At 32.2% G+C, this 23,734-nt stretch overlaps 3 protein-coding genes across 3 annotated transcripts; 1 reads left to right on the top strand and 2 right to left on the bottom strand.

Moving 5' to 3' along the window:
* Window positions 1-657: 657 nt before the first annotated feature.
* On the bottom strand, window positions 658-14,093 carry HELRODRAFT_75936 (hypothetical protein; the record flags this gene model as incomplete). Its single annotated transcript, XM_009015897.1, has 7 exons — window positions 658-871; window positions 2,863-2,976; window positions 3,040-3,113; window positions 9,379-9,437; window positions 9,589-9,734; window positions 13,076-13,146; window positions 13,971-14,093. The coding sequence occupies 7 exons, from the start codon at window positions 14,091-14,093 to the stop codon at window positions 658-660; spliced, it is 801 nt and encodes a 266-aa protein (XP_009014145.1).
* A 1,445-nt stretch (window positions 14,094-15,538) lies between these two features.
* Window positions 15,539-19,918, top strand: HELRODRAFT_75815 (hypothetical protein; the record flags this gene model as incomplete). Its single annotated transcript, XM_009015896.1, has 6 exons — window positions 15,539-15,645; window positions 15,823-15,908; window positions 16,686-16,861; window positions 18,126-18,236; window positions 18,312-18,377; window positions 19,733-19,918. 6 exons carry the CDS (start codon window positions 15,539-15,541, stop codon window positions 19,916-19,918), a joined length of 732 nt encoding a protein of 243 aa, XP_009014144.1.
* A 231-nt stretch (window positions 19,919-20,149) lies between these two features.
* On the bottom strand, window positions 20,150-23,317 carry HELRODRAFT_76160 (hypothetical protein; the record flags this gene model as incomplete). The annotated part of the gene is made up of 3 exons (XM_009015895.1): window positions 20,150-20,227; window positions 20,750-20,916; window positions 23,257-23,317. Coding segments are annotated over 3 exons (306 nt in total), but the record flags the coding sequence as incomplete, so codon positions are not given.
* Between the last annotated feature and the right edge of the window lie 417 nt (window positions 23,318-23,734).

Here is a 23,734-nt window from a genome sequence, read left to right as displayed (position 1 = left end):
AGTATGAACATAGTTAATTTACATTGTCACAGACTTATCTTTTGAAACGAAGATTTCTGATTTTTGTTTTATATTGGATAAAAAAGCATCATGTGTAACATGCTGTAAAATGGTTAGGGCGTCGTGTTACAGATTAACCATTTAAAAAATAAAGATTGATGCCATTTTGTTTTTGTACTGGATAACGAACATCCTGCGTGATATGACTAAGCAAAAGTGAAAATCACCAAAATGAAAAAAGTTATGCCAACTCTTATAACTTTTAAGTCAAAACAGTTTTGCGCTACCTAATAATGTCCTTGATTGATTCTGAATCATTACTCCATTTCCAGCCTTTGATTATTAGGTAAGTTGATAGTTAAACTTATGGCAACGAATTAAGAAATCATGCTTTATACCAGCGGTCGAAAATTTTTGTTATCTTATAATAGTCGTTTCTTACAATAACACATTAACTCTTTGAAAGTACTAAAAGCCATTAACAATAACTTTAGATTTAAAGTTAAGTTATGCAAGTCAATTATACATTAAAACTCTGTTTTTGTTTTAGATAAAAATAAAAACAACTTAAAAATAACAGAAAAACTGTCAGTTTTCAAAAATCAAATCGATACAGCCCACCACAGTAACGTTACTTTTTCTTTCAGCTGTTTTTATTTAGTTCTTAACATCAGAAAATGAACGAGACCTCGATCTGGTATTTCGAGGATTGTCAGTATCTTTTGCTCCTTCTTTTGTATCATCTTTTGAATTATTCTCAAATCTTGATTTTGAATCTTTGCTGGAACCACTGTCGCTATGGTCTCTGTGTTTCTGATTTGAATAGCTATTTCTGCTTCTACTGCTAGATCTGCTTCGACTTTGTGACATGCTGTAAAAATTTACAAATATAATCAGACAAGATTAATCTGTGAAATTTTTTAAAAATACAATTAATATGTGTAGAAAATAAAATATATAGGTCTTGCATTATAAAAAGCACCCCCAAGAGTTATAATATGTAATGAGAATATGTATGTGCAATCAATCAATCTTCGTTTAGCGTTCAGAGACCCAGTTCCCCCGAGGTAGGACGTATAGATATAGACGTGTAGGTAGAATATGTATGTACGAGGATATTTATTACTATTTCCTAAAAAGCAAAACGATTTAAATCATTTATAATTTATCATTTGGGTTGCCCGTTAATTCAGCAATTTTTACGCCGATTTGTTCCAAAAAAGCTTCGTGTGTCTGTCAGTGGTGCAGAAAGTTTCTATATAGATTAGCCCAAAAAACTGCCATCATTAACTTTGTATTTGTCGTGTTCGAAACAACTGCCTTTACTGCAGATGAGGCAAGTTCAATCGAAATATAATTTATAAACCTTTCGGTCAATGTGTGTGGAAATGTGAAATCCCACGGGACATATCGTTATGACACTACCTCCAAATTTACCAAATCATGTTATCAAACTAAACCAGCTTCTCACAAAATATTTAAATTTGAAAAATGTTCGTAATCTTGACAGAAGTTGTTAAACTTAATTTCTTTACCTGGTCTCGTGTACACAATTATACCGAACGTTTTGTAAAACCAAGGCAGTGGCTCTGAAAGTTAAAAGTTTAGAATTCAAACCAAAAGATTGGTAATTTATGGGCGACCATATTTTCTACGTTAATATTTAATGCGTACCTGGGCTTACAAGATCTAAAATAAAGAACAGAAAATTCCGCTGTCGCCATTTTTTCTTTGACTGTATATTGCGACGCAACTTATTGTCAGCTGTATATGTCAGTAAAATCGGTTAAAGTCATTTCTGTTGTAGCGGTTTGAGTTCATTTGTGTATTCTTTCAATTTTGCAAAATTATAACGCAGATATTGAAAACTTTTGTTAACTTCTTTGTAAATTACAGTGCAGTTTAATTTCCGATTTAAACAAATTTTCTTGTACTTGATACAGATAACGTAAAAATATGACGAATCAAGGAAAAAATAAAAAAATATTTTAAAACCGGTTCCGATATTACAAAAGACGTGATTGATGAATTTGTACATAGTGATCTGATGTGAGTGTACCACCCTTTAAAAATAAGCCGACTGTTCTCTCTTAAACCTACTTATCTGCAATTTCGACGCATAAACATTTTTTTCAGGTTTATTGGAGCTTGCCTTATATTCTACAGGTCTATTTAGAAATTTAGCTCCAACCCACCCTCAAGTCGTATGGGTTTAAACTATACATTTGAGTTTGTAATGTCGGTTATAAATAACGGTGCGGTGATTAATTTTGTAAAACCTTGCAAAAAAGCTAAGGTTGGACGCCAAGCTAATCATTATAAAAAAAAACCCAAACTTCGTAGTTATTACCAAATTCCACCCTGACTGAATTAAAAAACAAGTTTTAACGACCACGGTTAAAACAAATAAAATAACTTTAATATTAAAATTAGCCCTACAAACAAATTTTCTGAGCATTTTAGTACTAATTTAACATTTTTTTAAAATAATTTATTTAGCCAAAAAACTTAGGTAAAGCAAACGTTTCGCAAAATGTATAGTCCCCTGGAAATATATAGACTTCATTCGCAAGTATTTGTTCAGATGTTGACAACCGCGGATAAGCCGCATTATTTGATCAGACGTCTCAATATGACGTGAATTTTTCAAAAAATCTGGGAATCCATTTTCGACATTTTTTGCAGTGTGGCAATGGCACACACTGGAACTAAACCCCAAATAAATTAAATTTTATCATTGTGTGAAATTTCAATAAGAATGTAGGAGATATCACTCGCAAAAAATATTACAGCCCTCATGAACAATAAAAAACATAAACAAACAGAATTGAAAACAAAAAAACTTTGTAAGCTGAAACAGACCGTTTGCTATATTTTCTCCCATCTTTCAATTTCATTTTCTTGCCATCAAATTCGTAACCATCAAACTTTTCAATAGCTTTTAGCACATCTGAACTTGAAGCAAATTCAACAACGCTGTTCAATGTTTAGTTGAAATTATCAAAAAGTTGAAAAACTAAGAACTCTGAATAAAAATACCCTTCTCCTGTTCTTAATTTATGAGCATCAGCAAATGTAACATCACCAACTTTTTTCATAAGGTCTTTAAGATCCTAAGATTTAGAAAACACTAATTTGCATGATTGTGTGAAGTATTTAATCTTTAATGTGGATTAAATAAGATTATACAAGTACAGTATTGTATGAATTTTACAGAATTCACTCAATCAATCTTCGTTTAGCGTCCAGAGACCCAGTTCACCAGAGGTAGGACGTTGTTTTCTTTGCCATCAATTTTTGCACCAAATTAGACGATCAGTTGTATCCATTTCATTCAAATTTAGAGCTTTCATGTCTTGCTCGATTGTTTGCGACCAGGACTTCTTTGGACGGCCTTTGGGACGTGTGCCAGGTTCTTCAACGTTTGCAAGAGATGTTATGGCACTGTTTCCACTTCGTTTGACATGATCAAACAACGCAGACGGTGTTTCCGGCATTCGTCCTTTATATCATCTAAACCAGCACGACGCAGAATTTCAGTAGATTTGATGTGCATTTTGTACACTGTCATTCCACCACCATGTGTCCCGTTAATGCTGACGTTTTGTACCAGTTTTCCCACAAACTGTAGTTGCAGCGTTTATCAAAACGGTTTTGTATGTACTCCAATCTGTACTGGCTTGCGATTGGTGGTCTAACTGTGTTGCGACAATTTGTTGAAATTTTTCTCGATAAATATTTCTTTGCAGCTTCCACGTTTTGATTCTCCGTGACTTATGTTTTGACAGTTCGACAACCAGGTCTGCCACAATGGAGTCTATGTTGGGCGACACATGATTCGCCAGGTATAACTTTTACGTTTTTGAATAGCCTTCGGTGTTGTTGCTTGACAGCGAAGAAATCAATTCGCGTGGCTGATGGTCTACTTTTGTATGTTATGAGATGTTCCAACCTCTTTCTAAAATATGTGTTTAGTAAACAAAACCCGTGACTTTCAGCAAACTCAAGGATTGTTTCATATTTTGGTATTGTTTAGATGGTGTCAGAGAACGCAGCCCAGGAGTCATTGAATTTAATTGATTAATGCCAACAATTCTGTAGAATTCATACAATACTGTATACCATTTGGTCTCCTTCCAACATATTCCTCATATACTGTATATATATATATATACAGTATGAACTACGCAATTTCCATAAAATTCAATACTGTATAAAATATGGTCTTCCAACACACAAACATTAACACACACGCTATATATATATATATATATATATATATATATATATATATATCAATCAATAGGAAACTTATATAGCGCCAATTAAATGTTCTCAAAGGCGCTATCGTAATTATATAAACATTGAAGTCTACAATACTAATAAAAAAACACAACAACTTAAGTAAAATTATCAAAGTTTAACAGTGAACAAATATGTTTTTAATTCTTTTTTAAATGTTCTAAGTGACAGTCCGGATGATCGCAATGACTGTGGCAAGCTGTTCCACACGGTCGGACCTGCAACAGAAATACTCCGTGCACCAATCTGCAAGTGTGAAACCGGTATTGTCAACAAATTCATATCATCTGATCGTAGATGAGACGACGCAGACATTTTTCTTGAAAATTTGTTTACGAGATATTCTGGTGACATCCCATTCAGTGATTTAAACACAAGTACAGCGATTTTGAAGGTTACTCTTTTATCTATTGTCAACCAGTGTAGTTCCTCCAGGATGGGCGTCACGTGATCAAACTTCATCCTGCCAGTTACCAATTTTGCAGCCCTGTTCTGAATCGACTGAAGAAGAGCTATTGACCATCTTGGAAGTTTATAAAACAGACTGTTGCAGTAGTCAATTCGCGATGTTATAAAAGCATGCATCAGCGTCACCAGTGCCGATCTATCCAACGAATGTCTGATTCGATAAATGTTTCTTAAATAAATATTACCTGACGTATATATTTTTTAAATGTAGTCTTTCATTGATAAATTGCTATCAAGTAAAACTCCCAAATTTGATGCAGTTGCAGATAATGATGTCTTTACATCTCCCATCTCAACAGAACAGAAATCTAGTTTTTACAACTGCTGCCACGTACCTACCGGTAGCAACTGCGTTTTACATTCATTGAGCTTGAGCGAGTTTGATGACATCCAATATCCAACCTCTTTCAAACACTGGACAAATTTATCAACCTCATCACGAAACGAACCTGGAGGACCAGTGACTAGAACCTAAATGTCGTCGGCAAACGCATGACAAGTGGATCCATGAGAGGAAATTATTTTGATTATATCTGCTGTGTATAAAATAAAAAGAATTGGTCCCAGAACTGAGCCTTGTGGCACACCTGTTGTTGCCAAGGCAACATCAGACACTGAATTGTTAAACGAAACCTGCTGTGTTTGGTTCGTCAAATACGACCTGAACCATTTATGAGCTGTGTCTGTAATACCATAATCGTTACGTAGTCTTGCCAGCAAAACATCATGGTTTACACAATCAAATGCTGCTGACATGTCTAAAAACGATAACAACGATAAGTTCTGGACGTCCATTGCCGAAAACAAACCAGACAAAACATGTAACAATGCTGTTTCAGTAGAATGGAACTGTCTATAACCGGATTGATTACAAGGCAGTAGATTATTTTCAGATAAAAACCTCAAGAAACTTTTAGCCACTACACGTTCCATAATTTTCGAAATGAATGAAAGATTCTATATCGGTCTGTAATTATTAACATCATTTTCACCGCAACCTGTTTTCTTCAAGACGGGGAGAACCACAGCATGCCTGAAAGAGGATGGAAATTCACCTAATTGAAGGCAGCAATTAACAAAGCTGGTCAGAAATTTGATGAAAATTTTCAAATACTTTGTTTAAGATGTGAGTTGGAATGACATCCTGTGAACTTGTCTTACAGGGGGAATTGATTATAATATCTTTCAATTCATCTTCAGTGACCATCGGGAAGGATGAAAACATAAAAGCATTATGTAGCCCACCATCATCTGTCGATTCAGTAGAAACTTTTGTAGACTGAACAATTTTGCTAACTTTGTCCGTGAAAAACTGCAACAATTGATGGGCTGTAATACCAACATCACTATCGAACATTGAACTTTTCTTGTTTCTACACAACACCTTATTAATTGCCTGCCATTTATTTCTCGAGCTTTTGCTGACTTCGATTAAATTTCTCCAATAATCTGAACGTTTGTCAGAATAAAATTTGTTTCTTGCTTTTATGGAAGTTATCCAATTATTACGATGATCATCTGTCGACAGTTTTCTGAAGATTCTTTCCATTTTTCTACATGTTTGTTTAGGTTTTATACAATCATGATCAAACCATGGTGCCATACGCTCACCTCTATCATAGGTTACTCGAACAGGCACAAATCTATCAACAATACTCTTTAACTCGTTGTTAAACATTGTTAGTTCCTTTTCGACGTCATCACTACAGCATGGTTTAGATACTGGTGAAGTTAAAATAGCACCAGTGAATTTTTCCTCATCTACTGTTTTCCATGACCTAACTGATTTCATCACTGTTTTAGGGGCTGGCCGAACAATCATTGTTTCTATTTTTATGAAACTGTGATCCGATATTATTCCACTAGGATAGATCTTAGCATTAAGTACTGGAAAGTCATGCGAACTGACAACTAAATCCAATGTACCTCCTAGGATATGTGTAGGAACGTTGACATGATTTACTAATTGAAATATATCAAATATATTTTTTAAACGAATAGATTGGGGATCAGCAGTTCTCTCAACATGCAAATTGAAGTCACCCATCAATAAAATGTCTGAGTTTAAAATTGTTAAGTACTCCAAGATTGAAACTAGTTCATCATAAAACAAAACTGTTATTGGAGCTGAGCCGGGTCTAGCAAGATGAATACTCTTTTATTTATTGACAAACGTACTAATCAATGGCAGAGTTAACTTTTTATATTTGAACTCTTTGCGAAAGTAACCTATCAAATTACCATGACCCGGATCATGCTCTCTAATATAATCAACAAACTGAAACCCAGGCGGCTTTGCCAAACCAATTGAAAAATTACCATCCAATCCATGCCAAGTTTCTGTCAGCACCATGACATCTAAACTATCACAAATCAACCCATGAACAGTGTCAACCTTCTTCATAATTGACCTGACGTTAAGTAATCCAAACATAATATTGCCATTTTGATTTCTATCATCCATGTCATTATTATCGACTACTTCGAGTCTTTCTTTGCAAAAAACTGAACTATCTTCCATTTCCCGACCTCCTCTCTGACTCGATATAAAAAAAACCCTCTTTGCAACTCTCCTCCTTCTTCTTGGCATCATCAAGTAATTTTTTCAAGTCGCTCCTTTGTATATATTGTATATATATTGTTCATTAGCTTCCTATTTATTAAATCATTAAATTTATATTTCTTTGTGTTTTCTCTTAATGTTTCAAGTTCCAATTTTTCTTGTGTTTGTTTTAATAGCTAACGGCACCTGGCACACGTCCCAAAGGCCGTCCAAAAAAGTCCTGGTCGCAAACAATCGAGCGAGACATGAAAGCTCTAAATTTAAATAAAATGGATACAACTGATCGTCTAATTTGGCGCAAAAAGTTGATGGCAAAGAAAACAACGTCCTACCTCGGGAAACCGGGTCTCTGGACGCAAAACGAAGATTGATTGAAACACACACACACACACACACACACACACATATATATATATACACACACACACCTATACATCTACAAAATTATGTCTCCGTTAAAAATTTAATTTTATCTCACTAAATACTAATTTTCGTTGTAAAGTTGAGTGTACTAATTGCTTCTAATTTCAAGATTGCGAAAATATATAATTTGTGATAAAAATTTCTGAATTATTGATAATTTATTAATAATTCCTTATTTAGTTGCTTTTTTTAAGTTTAGCTGACACGTGATTTTGACACGTGGCTTTGTTTGGGTATAGTAATAAACAGAAGAGCAAAGGAGCTTTAGGTTTTTGTCTATTAATGATTATCTTTATGTAGTGTTACATGATTAGCAGTTTGAGCCATGTAATGAAATGTAGACATGATTTAATAAAGTCTTGGCAAAATCATCACAGCATCTATTCTGCTTAACCAATAAAGACATACCTGCTCACTTCCTGAAATACATTCAACACATCTCCTCACATTTATATCCGTAGATGATCAAACATTTTCATAATGGTAAAAAAATTTCAACTTAAAAAACAATCCAATATTATATAAAGATTTTATAAAAATATTTGGTTAAATTAAATAAAACTATTAATAACATTCACCACTAGGTCTGTTATTTATATAAATATTTAATATTTTGTTAAAGTTTTTATTAAACCTGCATATTATTATCTATATTACATGAAATAAATACAAGCACACATAAAAATATATGTATTTATATTGGTTTATATTCACCTTCTGTAAAACATAACTATTGCAAAAACGGATGATGTATAAAGATTGGCTTTAAAATATGACCAGCAAAATGTTCATCATCTAATCTCTCTACAAGGGTAGGCAAACATTTTCTAAAAGATTGGTATTAATATAAGTTTTTGCATCTATTTGTCTTGGAGATGTATGACGCATGGTATTAAGATCTGGCTACATTAAAATAGTGTTAAATTCATGCCCATTGATTAGCCTTGCTCTCGTGTCAATCATGGTGTAGCTTTTAAAAATAATATTTTATAACAATTTATCATTCAAAATAATTACTATTGAATAAAAATTACCCAAGAACTACCAACAAGAAACATAATATTAATTATATGATATAATATTATTATAATCCGAAACATGTTTTGCACCATGTCTTTCATAATGATAAGACTATTGTAAAAGTTTGTTGTTTGGTTCCAATGCTGGGGTTTTGTTAAGGCTGCAGTTGGTTCAGGATGTAGCTGCAAGGTTTGTTATTGGTTGTGGTGGATGGGATCATATTAAGTGCCACCTGGTGGTCTGGATTGGTTGCAAGTGGAGCAACAAGTGGAACTTAAAAAAACAAGGTCAATAGACAGACGTCAATCAGATAGAGTACTGGGTTACTTCAACGAGGTTTTATAGATGGTTCGCAATGTACCATCAAGCTCCTGCCTTAGATCAGTGACAAATTGAATTATGGTGGCTCCTAGAGTGCAAACAGTGGTCGGTGGAAGTAGTCCAACAGTGACGGCCTCGAAAGTTTGGAATTCATTATCAGTTGAGATAGACGAAATTATACAGAAAAAAGCTGAAAAAGTTATTTTATGAGAAGACCAATGCAACTTCCTCCGAGAATTTTTGAGTAAAGAATGTTAATAGAAATAATAATAATAATTTACCTGCCAGCAAACTCTAGATGAAAGATTTTCAACAAGAACACGATTGTCTGATCTTTGAGCTGGTGGATTTCTGGGTCTTAATAAGCCAACAATTCGTTTTTTTTAATTTATGTTAAGTACAGTTTATATCAAATGACACCCACCGAAAATCTCTATATCCTCCACCACCAGCATACCTATCTCTACCATAACCATCTCTGCCATAGCTACCTCTACCATAACTATCTCTGCCATAACTATCTCTACCATAACTATCTTTGCCATAATCTCTGCCATAACCACCACGCTGCCGAAAATCGCCACCTCTTGTGTCTCTTCGGTTAGATCCAGGAGCATGTGCATGCTCAATTATAACTCTGAAAAAAAAGTTAACAAATTAATTTGTTCTGAATAGTCTAGTAGTAAAAAACTTATGAACATAATGGAATTTATATAAACAGTTTGTTATATCTTAGAAATGAAATGCATTAAGAACATTTAGTTCGCCGACTGTATAATATAGATATTGTATAAATTTTCAAATTATAGAAAGGAGTGAATGAGAGACTTGTTAAAGCTGTGGTGCAGCTGTATGAAGGGGCGAAGACAAAGGTGAGGGTCGGAAGGGGGATGTCGGATGCTTTTAGTGTTAGGGTAGGAGTGCATCAAGGATCAGTGTTATCACCGTTTTTGTTTGTAATTGTGAAGGACGTCGCGTGTGGAGACATAACGGAGGGGTTGTTATTTGAGATTTAGTATGCAGATGATTTAGTCTTGATGGCTGATAGCATGGAAGAATTGCAGTTAAAATTTGACAGATGGAAAAGTGTTATCGAAAAGAAAGGGTTAAAAGTTAATATTGGTAAGACGAAGGTAATGGTGAGTGGGGAAGGTGGGGAGCGAGTGATAAGTAAAATAGACCTCTGTGGGGTATGTGACAGGAGAGTGAAAGCTAACTCGGTATTGTGTATAGGATGTCAGAAGTGGGTGCATAAGAGATGTAGTGGTGTGAGGGGGGCACTGAAAAAGGTGGAAGGCACGTTCAAATGTAAGAAATGATTAATAAGACGGACGCAAGGACGGGGTTGAGTAGTGGTATTGAAGGAATGGAAAGCTTTGCTTATTTAGGGGTTAAGCTGAGCGCGGATGGAGGATGTTTGAGTGCTGTTACGGTAAGAGTTCGTATAGGATGGATGAAATTTAGGGAACTGGGTGGGGTATTGTGTGGAAAGAAATGGTCAGTGAAGATGAAAGGGAGAGTATATAAAGCATGTGTGAGAGCAGCAATGTTATATGGTAGTGAAACTTGGGTGTTGAGGAGAGAGGAGGAAAGTGTACTGCAGAGGGCTGAAAGAGCTATGGTGAGGATGATGTGTGTGGTTAAATTGAAGGATAGGAGGAGTAGTACAGAGCTGATGTCGATGATAGGACTGAATGGGGACATTGATAAGGAGATCAAGATTGCAGTGGTATGGACATGTGTTGAGAAGGAATGAAAGGGTCGGGATCAGGCGAGCGTTGGAGTTCGAGGTTGAAGAAGTGATAGGAAGGGGTCGTCCGCGAATGGGATGGAGAGAGCAGGTGGAGAAGGACAGAGTGAAAGCGGGGTTGCGTGATACTGAGGCGAGTGACAGATGTGAATGGTGTCGAGGGGTATTTCGGTTTCGTCATAGGTAGCCAAACTGCAACCCCCAATCTCGGGGAAAATGTCGTCTAAACGTGTGTGTGTGTTTGTGTATAAATTTTCAGCAATATGGTCGCATGTGTAATTTAGGTTCAACAATAATTAACATATCAATACCATCAAGCTACTGTTTATGTACGGTGTTAATATTACCAATGACAATTCACGATTAATAATTATATTAAAAACAATCAGTGGCATCATGTTATACAACAGACTGAGTGGGACAGAACTTACCGTGAAGACAAAATTTATAATTATTTTATCATAACATCTCTACTGAACTTCATCAATTTTATGAACTGAAATTTGCTGTGAAGCTGTGAATAATCTCTTTTGCTTATCTACAGATGTAGCTGTAATCATTCCAAAAAATTAAAAAATAAACTAAAAGATCAAAGACTGTAGATTTTTTACCAAATAATGGGGACAGTAAAAAGACAAGTTTGCATCTTTCTAAATTATTTTTGAAAAAGTGTCCCCTATATTCCGTGCCTATGTTTACATTAATATTATTATTATTTAAATTATAAACAAATTAACAAATTAGTTCACTTTTTTGTGGACTAGTAAAATGCTGACAATTTTTTGAAAATATTACCTTAAGGTTTCAAGCAATTGTTATAAATTGTGTTATAATATAAATTATCTAAAATGATGTTGGTGAATTTTAAACGGAAATATAATACACTACTGCTTCTCTTTTATTTTGCACCAAAAACTTCTTTCTTAGTATCAGCTTTTGTGCATAAGCCTCCAATTAATCCGGTCCAATGTTTCAGTTCTTTACAGCTAATTTTTTATCCTCTTATACAAGCACAACAGTAATTGTTAGTTCTCTGAAAATATTCAATGCTCTGTCAAGTTTTTTATACCACATCTGAATAATATGCTTTTTTACTAACATATTCTTCAGGTAGCGAAAGAATTGACTTTAACAAATAAAAACTTCCCAACAAAACTTTGCCTGAATTTTTTGAGTAAGTCTCACAATAAAAAATATTGCTAACCTTCATTAAGCCCTGATACATTTCTTCAGTCCATTTTTGCCACCTTCATTAATTGTTATTTAGCCCACTATTTATCAAAATCACCCTCACTAATTCCATAATTTACTTCTTAGTATATTCTTCCTCGTCTTTTCTTTACTTAAATTCTCTTCCTTTCAAGAGCATTATGTCAACCTACGAGTATTTTGCTTTCTATCATATATTACAAATAAACATCTGTTAATATTTGTTATAGATACATATAACAATCTACAATACACTGAGAGACCGGAATGATTAAAACTATCAATATCAGGAAAGGATGCATAGCAGTGACTTAGATTAAATATGTTAGCTAACTACTGGAAGAGACATTCAGAGGTATTTTCAACATTTTTGCAAACAAATATAACTAAAAAATGGGAACAGAAAAGAAAAAATTCATTTAGCCAAACAGTAAAAACAGCCTGGAATGATCAACCAGTTATGTTGTTGTAAGTGAATGAGCTGATGCATTATAACTATAACAGCTGGAAAAAAGGAGCCTATCTTTAAAGTTGCTCATTGTTCATAGAGTTTATTCAATTTGACACTGTATCGAATACCATGGTTCAAACAGAAATCTGTCAGTGGTAAAATTTACCTGCTGCTGATAAGCATTTTATCTAACAACAACCAACAAATATTTTCATCCCCATGATCAGAGAAAACTAAAAAAGTTGAATTACAATCAATTCATTTTTTTTTATTTTCCTTGACTCGTAAAACTCTACATTATGCATCTAGTTTTTACTATTTTCTAATTAATCTCATGTTATTAAACCACTTTTAAAAACCATTCACACCTTTTCACGTAATTACCAATTTTTTCTTACGTATTACACCATAAATTCTCCTTTCTATAATTCACCTCTCCATCCAAATCAATGTCTTCAACTATTTTATTCTTCTGAACATGTATTTCAAGCATAGTAATAGGATCAATTTCCTGAAATTACCTCATGTCTAAACTGCACCTGAATGAATAAATGTTATGAAAGTATACCTTCCTCCACAGAGTTCTTTTCCATTAAGATCATATACAGCATCCTCTGCATCTCGTTGTTCTTCAAAATTCTAAATAAATCATCATAAAACATTGAATTATTTGTGAAAAATAAAAAACACAAAATAGTTACGATAATACATATGATTGACCAATTTTAGGATTATTTAGCGTAACATTTTTAATTGGTTAAACCACATCTAGGCTGCCAGTTTATTATGCTATGGCTCCAGTAAGTGTCATGTGTATTTTAGTTTAGTTGACCAAAAATTTTTCCATTTAGTTTTACATTTTAATTTTAAATATTCAATTGGAAACAAAGATTTAATTATGTTAAAGAAGATACAAATTTTTTGTATTATTATTCAAGCTAGACAACTTTCTTAACAAATAATTGTACAAAAAGTTTAGAAAAAATTAAGAATAATAAAGGGTTAGTAAAAAGATCATAATTTTTTTTCACATTTTTAAAATAAGTTTTTGTTTAATTTAGTGTAGCTGTAGTACTATATATCTAGAACTCAAAATAATTGATTAGTTTAAAATTACAACATTTCAATTACTGATAAGAAATTATGAAAAAAATAAAATTGGTAGTTTTTGTGGTAATAAAAATTAAAAAAAGACCAAAAAATAACTATAAAAAATATATAACTAAAAAATAACTATAAAAAACGTATAAACATGGAAAGTTAGATAAGATATGTATATCTCAACCAAATTACAAATAGAATAAACTGGCTAAATTTCACCGTATAACATCGAGCCTTATATATTTTTTTATTTAAATTCAAACCCAAACGGAAAATATTCAAAAATTTTCAGTTTCATGTGGCTTGTTTCCTTCAATAGCTAGATTCTAAATTTAAAAATCTAACGCCAACACTGAACTTACAATAAATCCAAAGCCTTCTTTCAATGATATATCGACCACCCTTCCGTAGCCTTTAAAAAAGTTCTCCACGTCCTTCTCTCTGACATCTCTTCGCAATCTTCCGATATAAACCCTAGCGGCCATTTAACAGTAAAACTAAAATATTGAGAAAAAAGTGTTGGCCAAAGACAATATAGAAAAACCGTATCATTCATACATTAGTTTCAATAATCAATAGAATAGACAAGTAAATAATTATTAAAAAACATTTTTGAAAAATTGTCATAAACATTTTTTTCAAACAAAAATTTTTTCAGCATTATCTTACCTTTTCTTATCTATAAATTCAAAATTTATAAAAATGTCTATGAAGACACGTTATTAATCAATCAATAATATTGTATTGTATTAATCAATCAATCAAATTAATCAATCAACCAATCGATCGATCGATCAATCACTCAATCAGTTTTTAAAGAGCTCCTCAATATATATAACAAATAGATGGGTCTTGAAATCCGCGCTAAACTTCGCATAAGTGATGGGAAAGTAGGTAGAGGAGGTAGAGATTTACAGAGAAAAAGGCGCTTAAGGGGGATTAATAAACAGTGAGAGCGAAAGGATATGGAAATATATAAGAAAAGATATGGACACGAGCCACCAAACGAGCAGCAGAATTAAAAGCTTCATAGAAGGTAAAAAAGATACAATGCGAATTACAATATTTAATCCTATATAAAACTAATGAAGTAACAAGCAAGAGAAACAGTAGGAATATCAAGGAAAGGTTTAAGTATTTTATATAACGTGTAGACGAAAATAAGAACATTTAGCAACACTATAAATCTGGGAAAAAATAGACGCCCTAAAATAAAATTTAACCCTAGGCTACAAAACTTATTAGAAATATTAAGTTAAAGGTTAAAAAGGTTAAAGGTTAAAGGTTTCTCTCTCTTTTGCGTTTGCTTCAGAGGTTTCAACAACAAACACACACAGCGTATATGAATACGCGTGCAAACCACCCATCATACACATTGCATATGATAGGCGGGGATCTCTTTGTGTTCGAACCCAGTCATAGCAATAGCAAGACCAGGCGCCTTTAACCATAAGTGTTTTAGTATTAGGTACATGGTATAGAAGAAAATATATGCGTTTGACAGGGCTGTATTAGGAAGAATAAATAAATAAACAAAAAAAAAACAAGTTTCATTCATTGTATGCTATATTTTCATGCTCTAGCGCTAAAGACCTCACCAACAAAAACTTCAATCCATCCATAATTCCATGCTTCAATCTCTACAGGTTATCGTATAGGTGAAAGAGTTGGTAAAAACAGTACATAATAATAGAAAAATACAGTATACAATCCTAAAATATACAGAAATAAAAAAATACATGATTGAAAAATAATCAAAAATGTTTTTTGAACAAAACTTGTAAAAAAAAAACATCGTAATCTTTAATTATTTAAAACTTTGGATAACCATAACACGCTTGGGAAATTGTGCAACCTCTGTACCTCGTGTGTATATAAATTCTTCAGAATTAGTTGCTGGTTTTCAAATTATTTGTCCTTTCAATTCAAAATGGCATTGAGAACACAGTTTGAGGGCAACAATGAAGTGGGAGTCTTTGCCAAATTGACAAACTCTTATTGTTTAATTGGCATTGGAGGTTCAACTAACTTTAGCAGGTTTTCATTTTATTTATAATTTATATACTAGCAGCTAGTAGTCACTGCTAAACCAATAATAATAAGTTATATTATAGATTGGTCTAATTCTGATGGTGATGAATAGATAGATAAATTTGCTAAAATTGAATTTAGTTTAATTATTTTATTTAATCTTAATTAATTTTTTATTACCAGCATTTTTGAAAGTGAGTTGTCTGACACGATTCCTGTGGTGAATACATCAATAGCTGGCTGTAGAATAATTGGCCGGTTGTGTGTGGGTGTGTATTTTAATGTTACAAATATTTTTTTTTCAATGTAACAAAGTGTAGAGTAGATGAAGCAAAAATGTGTAAAACTGAAACCAAAGAAATTATGTGATTAGTAGTCATTATCTATAAGTATAAAAATGAGATCCAGGAACAGGACAGACTTTAAAGTTTACTTTAAAAGCAAGCCGAGAGGCTGAATTCTCAACAAACATCAGAGGCAAGTATGATTCACGTTTTAGAAACAAATAAAAACAGAAAAAATGGAATAAAAAAGTTTGTATGAGGTTTTGAAAATAAAAATCTGGCTTATTTATTCCAAGAACTAAGAACTATAGTGTGGTTATTTATAACACTCATTTGTCGTTAGGATTAGGAGGACATTATTAACATAATCTATGGGGAAGCCTTGGCCACTAAATAATAATAATAAGTCAAGAAAAAGAATGTTTTATACATAAAATAGACCAAAAATTGAACTACCAAGGCCCCCCTTTATTAAAATTTAAATATTTTAAAATTTTTGGCACCTGTCAAAGTTGTCTAGATTTGCCACTGATTGTAATGAAAGATTTTTATTAATGGATTTTGCATTTAAATACAAAAATCTTTTTTATTTCTTTCATGCTACATTTATTATAATTTTCAATTACATCGCATAAATGATGTTTTTTTCAAATATCTCAAAATTGTACATGTAAAAAATTGTTCTTGTTTATATATTTGATGAAGAAAAAATGAGGAATAATAATGTTATTATTGGTATTTTATTGTGTTTGTTCAATGAAGGTAATAGGCATGGTCTTCTTGTTCCCATTACCACAACTGACCAGGAACTCCAGCATTTACGCAATTCTCTACCAGACTCTGTGAAAATACAAAGAGTCGAAGAGAGGCTGTCGGCATTAGGCAATGTTATTGCATGTAATGACTATGTTGCTGTCGTGCATCCAGATCTTGACAGAGTTAGTTAAAATGTTGAATTTTTAATTTATGTTTATTTATTTCAAAAAATCATTACAAATCACTGCACTGCGTTAAAGATGGCTATTTTTTATTTGTTGATCCAGTCCGTTATTGTGCATATATGTCAAATGTTTGTCAAACAAATCCATCATTGTAATAGTTTCTAATTGTGTATTTTAACTAATGTCAGTTACCGTTTTTTGTTATTGGCTTTCTTATTCAGTCAGACCTCTGTACAACGAACTTAATGGTTCCAGAAAAAAAAATTTGCAATGTAGAAATTTCATTATATAGAATTTTTTCAGAAAAAATTCTGTATAGCTTAAAAGATGTTTATATGCTATATATTTATGAAAAACAGCCTCTCAATTATTTATTTTTATAACAAGAAGTAATATTATGTTGTATAATTGCAAAAATATGAAAAATGACCTAATATTATATGTATGCACTTACATTATATGTATATATATAGCAAAAAGTAATGTAAAACAGTAATGCAAAAATGTAACTTTCAGTTTACCATGTTCAATAATTAATTTTTTTAAAAATTTCTTTCAACGTTTATAAATTTTGTTCATTATTGAGAAATTATTTTCGTTCTATGGAAACAGTTTTGTATGTAAAATTCCAAGGGTTATTAAAATAGTTATATAGAGATTTTTGTTGTATAGAAGTTCGTTATAAGGAGTTCTGACTGTACATTTGAAATTTTTGAAAAATATCTTGAAGCTCTGGAAAATTGCTGTCATCGAATATAAAACAATAAACACATCTTAACCACCATATCTTCACAAACTCATTTGCTTTTGATCCTCTGTTAATCAATGCCATCATGTTTGACTGTCTGCATTATTGCAAATGAATCAACCAGTGAATAAATCAGCTCTTGTTTATAAAGTCTGCCACTCATCATCCTTAATAGAACTGTTTGAGAAATGATTGAAACAGCATCTGTTCAAACAGCCCTTTTGGTGACCATGCTGAAATTTGTTTATCCAGGTGCCTCTGATGCTATGCGTAGGGCATTGCATAAATGACGTTATTATTATTAAAATGTGAACATGTTTCTTTCACTTTCGATATTTTCATAATGTAATGGAAAATTAAGTCTTGGCAAGTCAGAGCAAATCTCAGTTCCTTTCATTCATTAACTCAATAAATAATTTTTATTTTAAAAAAATGATTTTTGTTTCAATTTTTAAGAAGTAAACATTGTCTTCAAATAGTAATTAAATGAATTTAAATTGTTTTATGATTTAGGATACAGAAGAAATTCTTGCAGATGTATTGAAAGTTGAAGTTTTTAAACAAACAATCGCAAACAACGTTCTTGTTGGTTCATATTGTGTCTTAAGTAACCAAGGAGGACTAGTGAGTTTTTACTTTTTAAAACCTCGTACGTGTATATTATGATGATTATAAAAATATATACTTGTGTTTGCTTAGTTACATCCCAAGACTAAAATCGAGGATCAAAATGAGTTATCCTCCATCCTACAGATTCCACTTATAGTTAGTTTCATTTTTTTATTTTTTATATCAATACAAATGTCTCAGCTTCATATTAGTTATTAACCTTTGAGGAGTTTATTCAAAACTGAGTAAAGTGTTTTTCTATATATTATTTAGGGTTTATAAAAATGTTCAACCCCTGGTATGGTAATATGAAAAGTTGGCATAATTTAACATCTTCACAATCTGACTAAAATAAAATTTTCTGATTTATAATAAAATTGAGAGAAATTTAGTCACAAAACTAGTCAAAGTCAAAAATTACCACAAAGCTAAATCATCCAATCGTTTTGTGGTAATGAAATAAAAACTAGTTGCCAGAGTTGAGAGTTACAACATGTAAAATAAGATTGTGGGTGGCATATGACCTGCAATAATTAAAAAGTTTACTTTCCCCTGAGAAGAAAAAAGTTAACTGACAATGTATATAGATAGGTCATGAAAATAAATGTGCAAGATAATTTGGACAAATCTTGAAGATTATTCAAACCTTAAAACTTAAAGAAAAATTTGTCAATTGGAATTTTGGTATTATTTGTAGGGATGCGATATCATTTTTAAAAACGTCAGTGTTCCTGACAAATGTGGTTAAAAAGCATCAGTGATTAGAGCAATATATCGATGATTTTTTATTATATTTGTTTTTTCAAAGTTTTAATTATTTCATCCGTTTCTTCTACAATATAACACATGGTACCGCTGTGTTGTAAAAGCGCCTTTATAATTATTTTTTGTATCTAAAAGAATAAACGATGTATAAACAATGTTTAAATGAAAAATTAAATTCAAAAATTAATAACTAATTTGAAAAAATTCTGTCGCAATTTTGCACAATAAATTCAATTATTTAATTTTTCAAATATTTTCAGATAAAAACAAAAGTTTCATGATTAAAAAAGTCTAGTTAAACTGATTTTGAATTAATGGTATGAAATGTTGCCTAATTTACGCTAATGTTGACGCATTTATAAACTAGCTAACAAGGATGAAAAATCATTTAAGCTGGGAAATTTTTAAATGTTTTAATTACTCAATTTATTTGAATTTGTCTTAAAGTGCAGCAGGTTTAAGCTAAATTAATTGTTTCAAGAGATTTTTGCTTAAAAAAATTCCGTTGATCTTTTGAGAGTTTGATTATCAATATTATCGGCGACAAATATTTCATTACTATCGATGTTGACATTTTGCAAATACTGACTATCGTTGGCATTCATTTGGTATTATTATTAGGTAGTTGAGCTTAATTATCAAGTGCTAAAAATTATGTTTCTACAATGATTTCTGAGTTGTTGAACAATTTATGAATGACTAATGATGATTAGGTTCCGTATAATATAAATGATTTTATTTTTCAGGCTGGAACAGTGAACAGAGGTAGCGACGTGATAGGAGGGGGACTGGTTGTGAATGATTGGGCAGCTTTTTGTGGTCATGATACAACTAGCACTGAAATATCCGTAATAGATAATATCTTTAAATTGGGCACCACACAGCTTGACCATCCTGCTTCATCGTTAAGAGATGCTCTCATAGATAGGTAAATTAATGAAAAGATCTTTAATGTTATTTATTCCATTAATTTTCTAACTTAATGCTTATTTTATTTGAAACAGTATGTCATAAAAGTGATCTCGAGCGACGGAGTTTGACACCATGCACACCCAACCAATATTAGTCAACAGTTATTACAAAAAAAAAAAAATTGAGACTGACTGAACATTTTTGTTGCAAAAAATTTTGTTATTCGAATAATAATTGCTATATAACAATGCTCATTTTGTGTTCCAAGCAGCTTTTTCGTCTAATTCTCGTTCAACTTCTTCTATGTAAGGTCTCAGATAACGAACATCCTGCAAAATTTATTTTTTAGTTAAATGGAAGGCCAGGATAGAAAAAAATTAATGGAAACAAGACTTATAAAGTGTGCATATATTCAAAAAAGCTTACGGCTTTCTCAAATGTCCACTGGTGATTAAATAAATTACTTTTTTTTATTCTATTTTTTTAAATACAATTATGACAATGCAGAACGAGCTTCCTGAGTTTTTTGCGTTGCAGCACCCAAGGTAGAACGCAGAATTTAGTTACAGAAAAACCTGGAAATGTTTGCACATTAAAATTTTAGTGTAAATTAAGGGACGTCAGTTTGAAGGAATTTTCGAAAATCAATGTGTCTTCATGGAATAAAAAGCGCAAGTTATAAATCAGAATGGTCTAAAGTCTCTGAAGATTTTGTTTTGCAGATGTAGCAACAAGGACGTTTCGAGATTGTTTACTAAAATAGATATAAATGAAGCTAAGTGATAAGCAAACACTAGAGAAGTTATAATACACAATTTAAATATTTTTTTAAAGTTAAAATATAACTATACCTCATTGTATTTTGTCCACTCTTCTTTCGGGAGAATTTCTTTTCTCATTGAAAGGTAAAGAGCCCTAGATATGCGAAATTGTCTCTCTCCAGATATTGATCTAGGTAGGCGTCTCAGAGCCTCTTTTACTTCATGGGTTTCCGCAAGCAGATCATCATGCAATAGACCTACCAATAAATTTGACAATAAAAACTTTTGAGTACAGTCGGTAGTATGTCCAGTCTGAAATCAACTAATTAATAAAAGCAATAAAGCCTTAATTCAACTTAGACCATACATTTTTAGTGCACTGGTGACAATCCTGTCCTAATACAACAAATTTATACATCTACGCTTTTCAATCAGTCCGGTTCATATTTCTGGTCTATTATAATAATTAAAGGTGCTTGGATGTTTTTTGCACAGTGGCCAAATGTTCAATGAAAAAAAGAGTTGTTTGTTGAAAGTGATGTGTTGATTCACACATATTTGCATGGAGTGTTGTTGATACTTTTAAGTAGTGTAATAAAAGTTCCTTTCTGAATAAAACTGCAAAAATTGCTATCCAAAAAAATAGGTCAATAAATTATAGATGTAGAAGAATGGATATTCAAAAACTTGTTATAGATTAGGTACAAATATTAAATAAAAATATTCTTTCTAAAAACTTGCAGTTACTTTGAAAACATTGTCTGGGCAGAGAGAACAGTTCATAGATCCATATTAACTCAACACTTTTTTACTGCTTTTAAGCTAGTTAGTAGTCAAACACTTCATTCCGAATATAGAAAATTTTAAAAAAGTTACTTGCGAGCTTCTCAATAAAAACTAATTGCGTGATAAAGAAAACACATTACAATGACTTATTTTTAAAGATTTAATAACATTAATGCCGGGCATGGCAAGCAATGTTGTTGCCAGCTACAGACTTAATTCGAACCTCACTTTCATCTCATAAATTATTTAACGTATCATCACTTGTCAGCTTCTCGTCTACCTGAACAATAACTCACTAAGGTTCAGTCAGGTTTTTGTCGAGCCCATTCAACGGAGATGGCGATACTGAAAGTGGTTTCTGATGTCTGCGATGCCGTCGACGCTGGTAGTATTGGATTGCTTGCACTTCCTGATGTAAGCGCTGCATTTGACAAAGTAGATCATCAGTTTTTGTTGAAACGACTTTCATCTTCATATAGTATTGGTGGAGATGCGTAGAGATGGTTTCAGTTCGACTCAGCAGAAAGGACTCAAGTTGTATGTGTTGGTAATGATGACTCAAACACTGCCTTTTCATAAGTAACCTGTAGTGTTCAGTACTTGACCCCCTGTTATGCATCATGTACACTGCTGACATCGTCAAAGTCGTGGAGACAGCAGATCTTCATTGTCACATTTATGCTGAGACGATATTCATCTGTATGGATTTGGACCGCCGAAATCATCCCATCATGTAAAAGTAAGGCAGTATTGTGTAGAATGCAGTAAACGCAGTGGAAGATTGGATGCTAACAAACAAGTTGAAACTCAACATTGACAAAACGCCGTATATGTGGATGGGAACATCACATGGTCTTGGTCACAAAAATGAATTCAAAGATCCAGCAACTAATCTCGGTGTTATGCTGGATTCTGACCTATGAATGGAAAGTCATATAAAAAAAACTTTGCCGTCAATGTTTCTATCAGCTGCACAAAATATGATCGATCAGATGTTATCTGACTGTTGAGTCAACAAAGACGCTTGTTTTTAGTTTAATTTGTAGCAGAGTTGATTACTGCAACGCAATTATGTACAGAATCAAACTATTCCTTCGTTATGACATGCAGTCTATTTTTAACGCTGCTGCTAGATTGGTTGCAGGATACACGAAATTCGATTCAATTTCTGCTTACATCAGAGATGAGCTACACTGGCTGTGTACACCAGAAAGAGTTTTGTTCAAATTAGCTCTCTTTGTCAGAGATTCACTGGCTAGCGATACTCTAAGAGAGAGAAATTCCAACTAGTATCTGAAGTTGTAAGCCGAAGTAGATAATGGAGATCTCGTGCTTCTAAAATTCAATTCTTTGCTCTTTGGTAAAGAAGATTCTCAGTATCGTCAGCACAAATTTGGAATGATCTACCCGTAGAACTAAAAAGAATTAACAATTTAACCCAGAAAGTTTTTAAAAAGAATTTAAAAAATCATCTGTTCAACAATCCACAGTGAAGCTAGTGCTTCTGAAGTTCTTTTAAGAGGGGCGCTATACAAGTCATGTAATACAATACAATGCCAAGCTTAACTATACAAAATGCAACCACACCCAAAATATTTGAATAAAATATAATATTAAACAAAAAATTTAATAAAAGTCTTTTGGCAAACAAAAATATCTTTAAAACCATTCAAATTAATTAAAATATATCTCAATAAATAGCAAAAAGTTGTGTAGCACAGCATTTATAAACTGCAGATTCGTCATGATGTCATAACTAATTTTTATATTTGATTTTCACAAAAATGTTCCAATGAAAGAATGAAGATTACCTAGTTGATTGTAGCCTGATGCATTGAAAAACCATTTTCTTAAAGCACCTCGCCAACCTGAAACTATAGATTGAAACAAAATTGTTAATCATGAAATGTCTATTATCTTTGCACTGATGATGCCAAAGCCAAAAAATGATCATAATACTTTCAACAGTAAAACATTAAATTATTCAATAAGAACAAATGATATTTTGAAAATAATTTAACAAGTTTTGACAAGGACATTATTGAATCTACAGTAGCTGGCAGCTGTTGCATTTCTTTTATTTTTTATTCAAATCAAATAAAAATTTTTCTATGACACTGTGTATATATATATATATATATATATATATATATATATATATATATATATATTAAAACTGTCAGAAATGTATATATAAATATATACATATATAATTATTAAGATATACCACTGCATTTTCAGCATTGATCAGTTGCTGGCTCAATTTTTCAAAATTTGGATCATTTTTTT

This window comes from Helobdella robusta, assembly GCF_000326865.2.
Source record: "Helobdella robusta unplaced genomic scaffold HELROscaffold_17, whole genome shotgun sequence".
Lineage (NCBI taxonomy): Eukaryota > Metazoa > Annelida > Clitellata > Rhynchobdellida > Glossiphoniidae > Helobdella > Helobdella robusta.
This window is presented reverse-complemented; position numbering and strand designations above follow the sequence as displayed.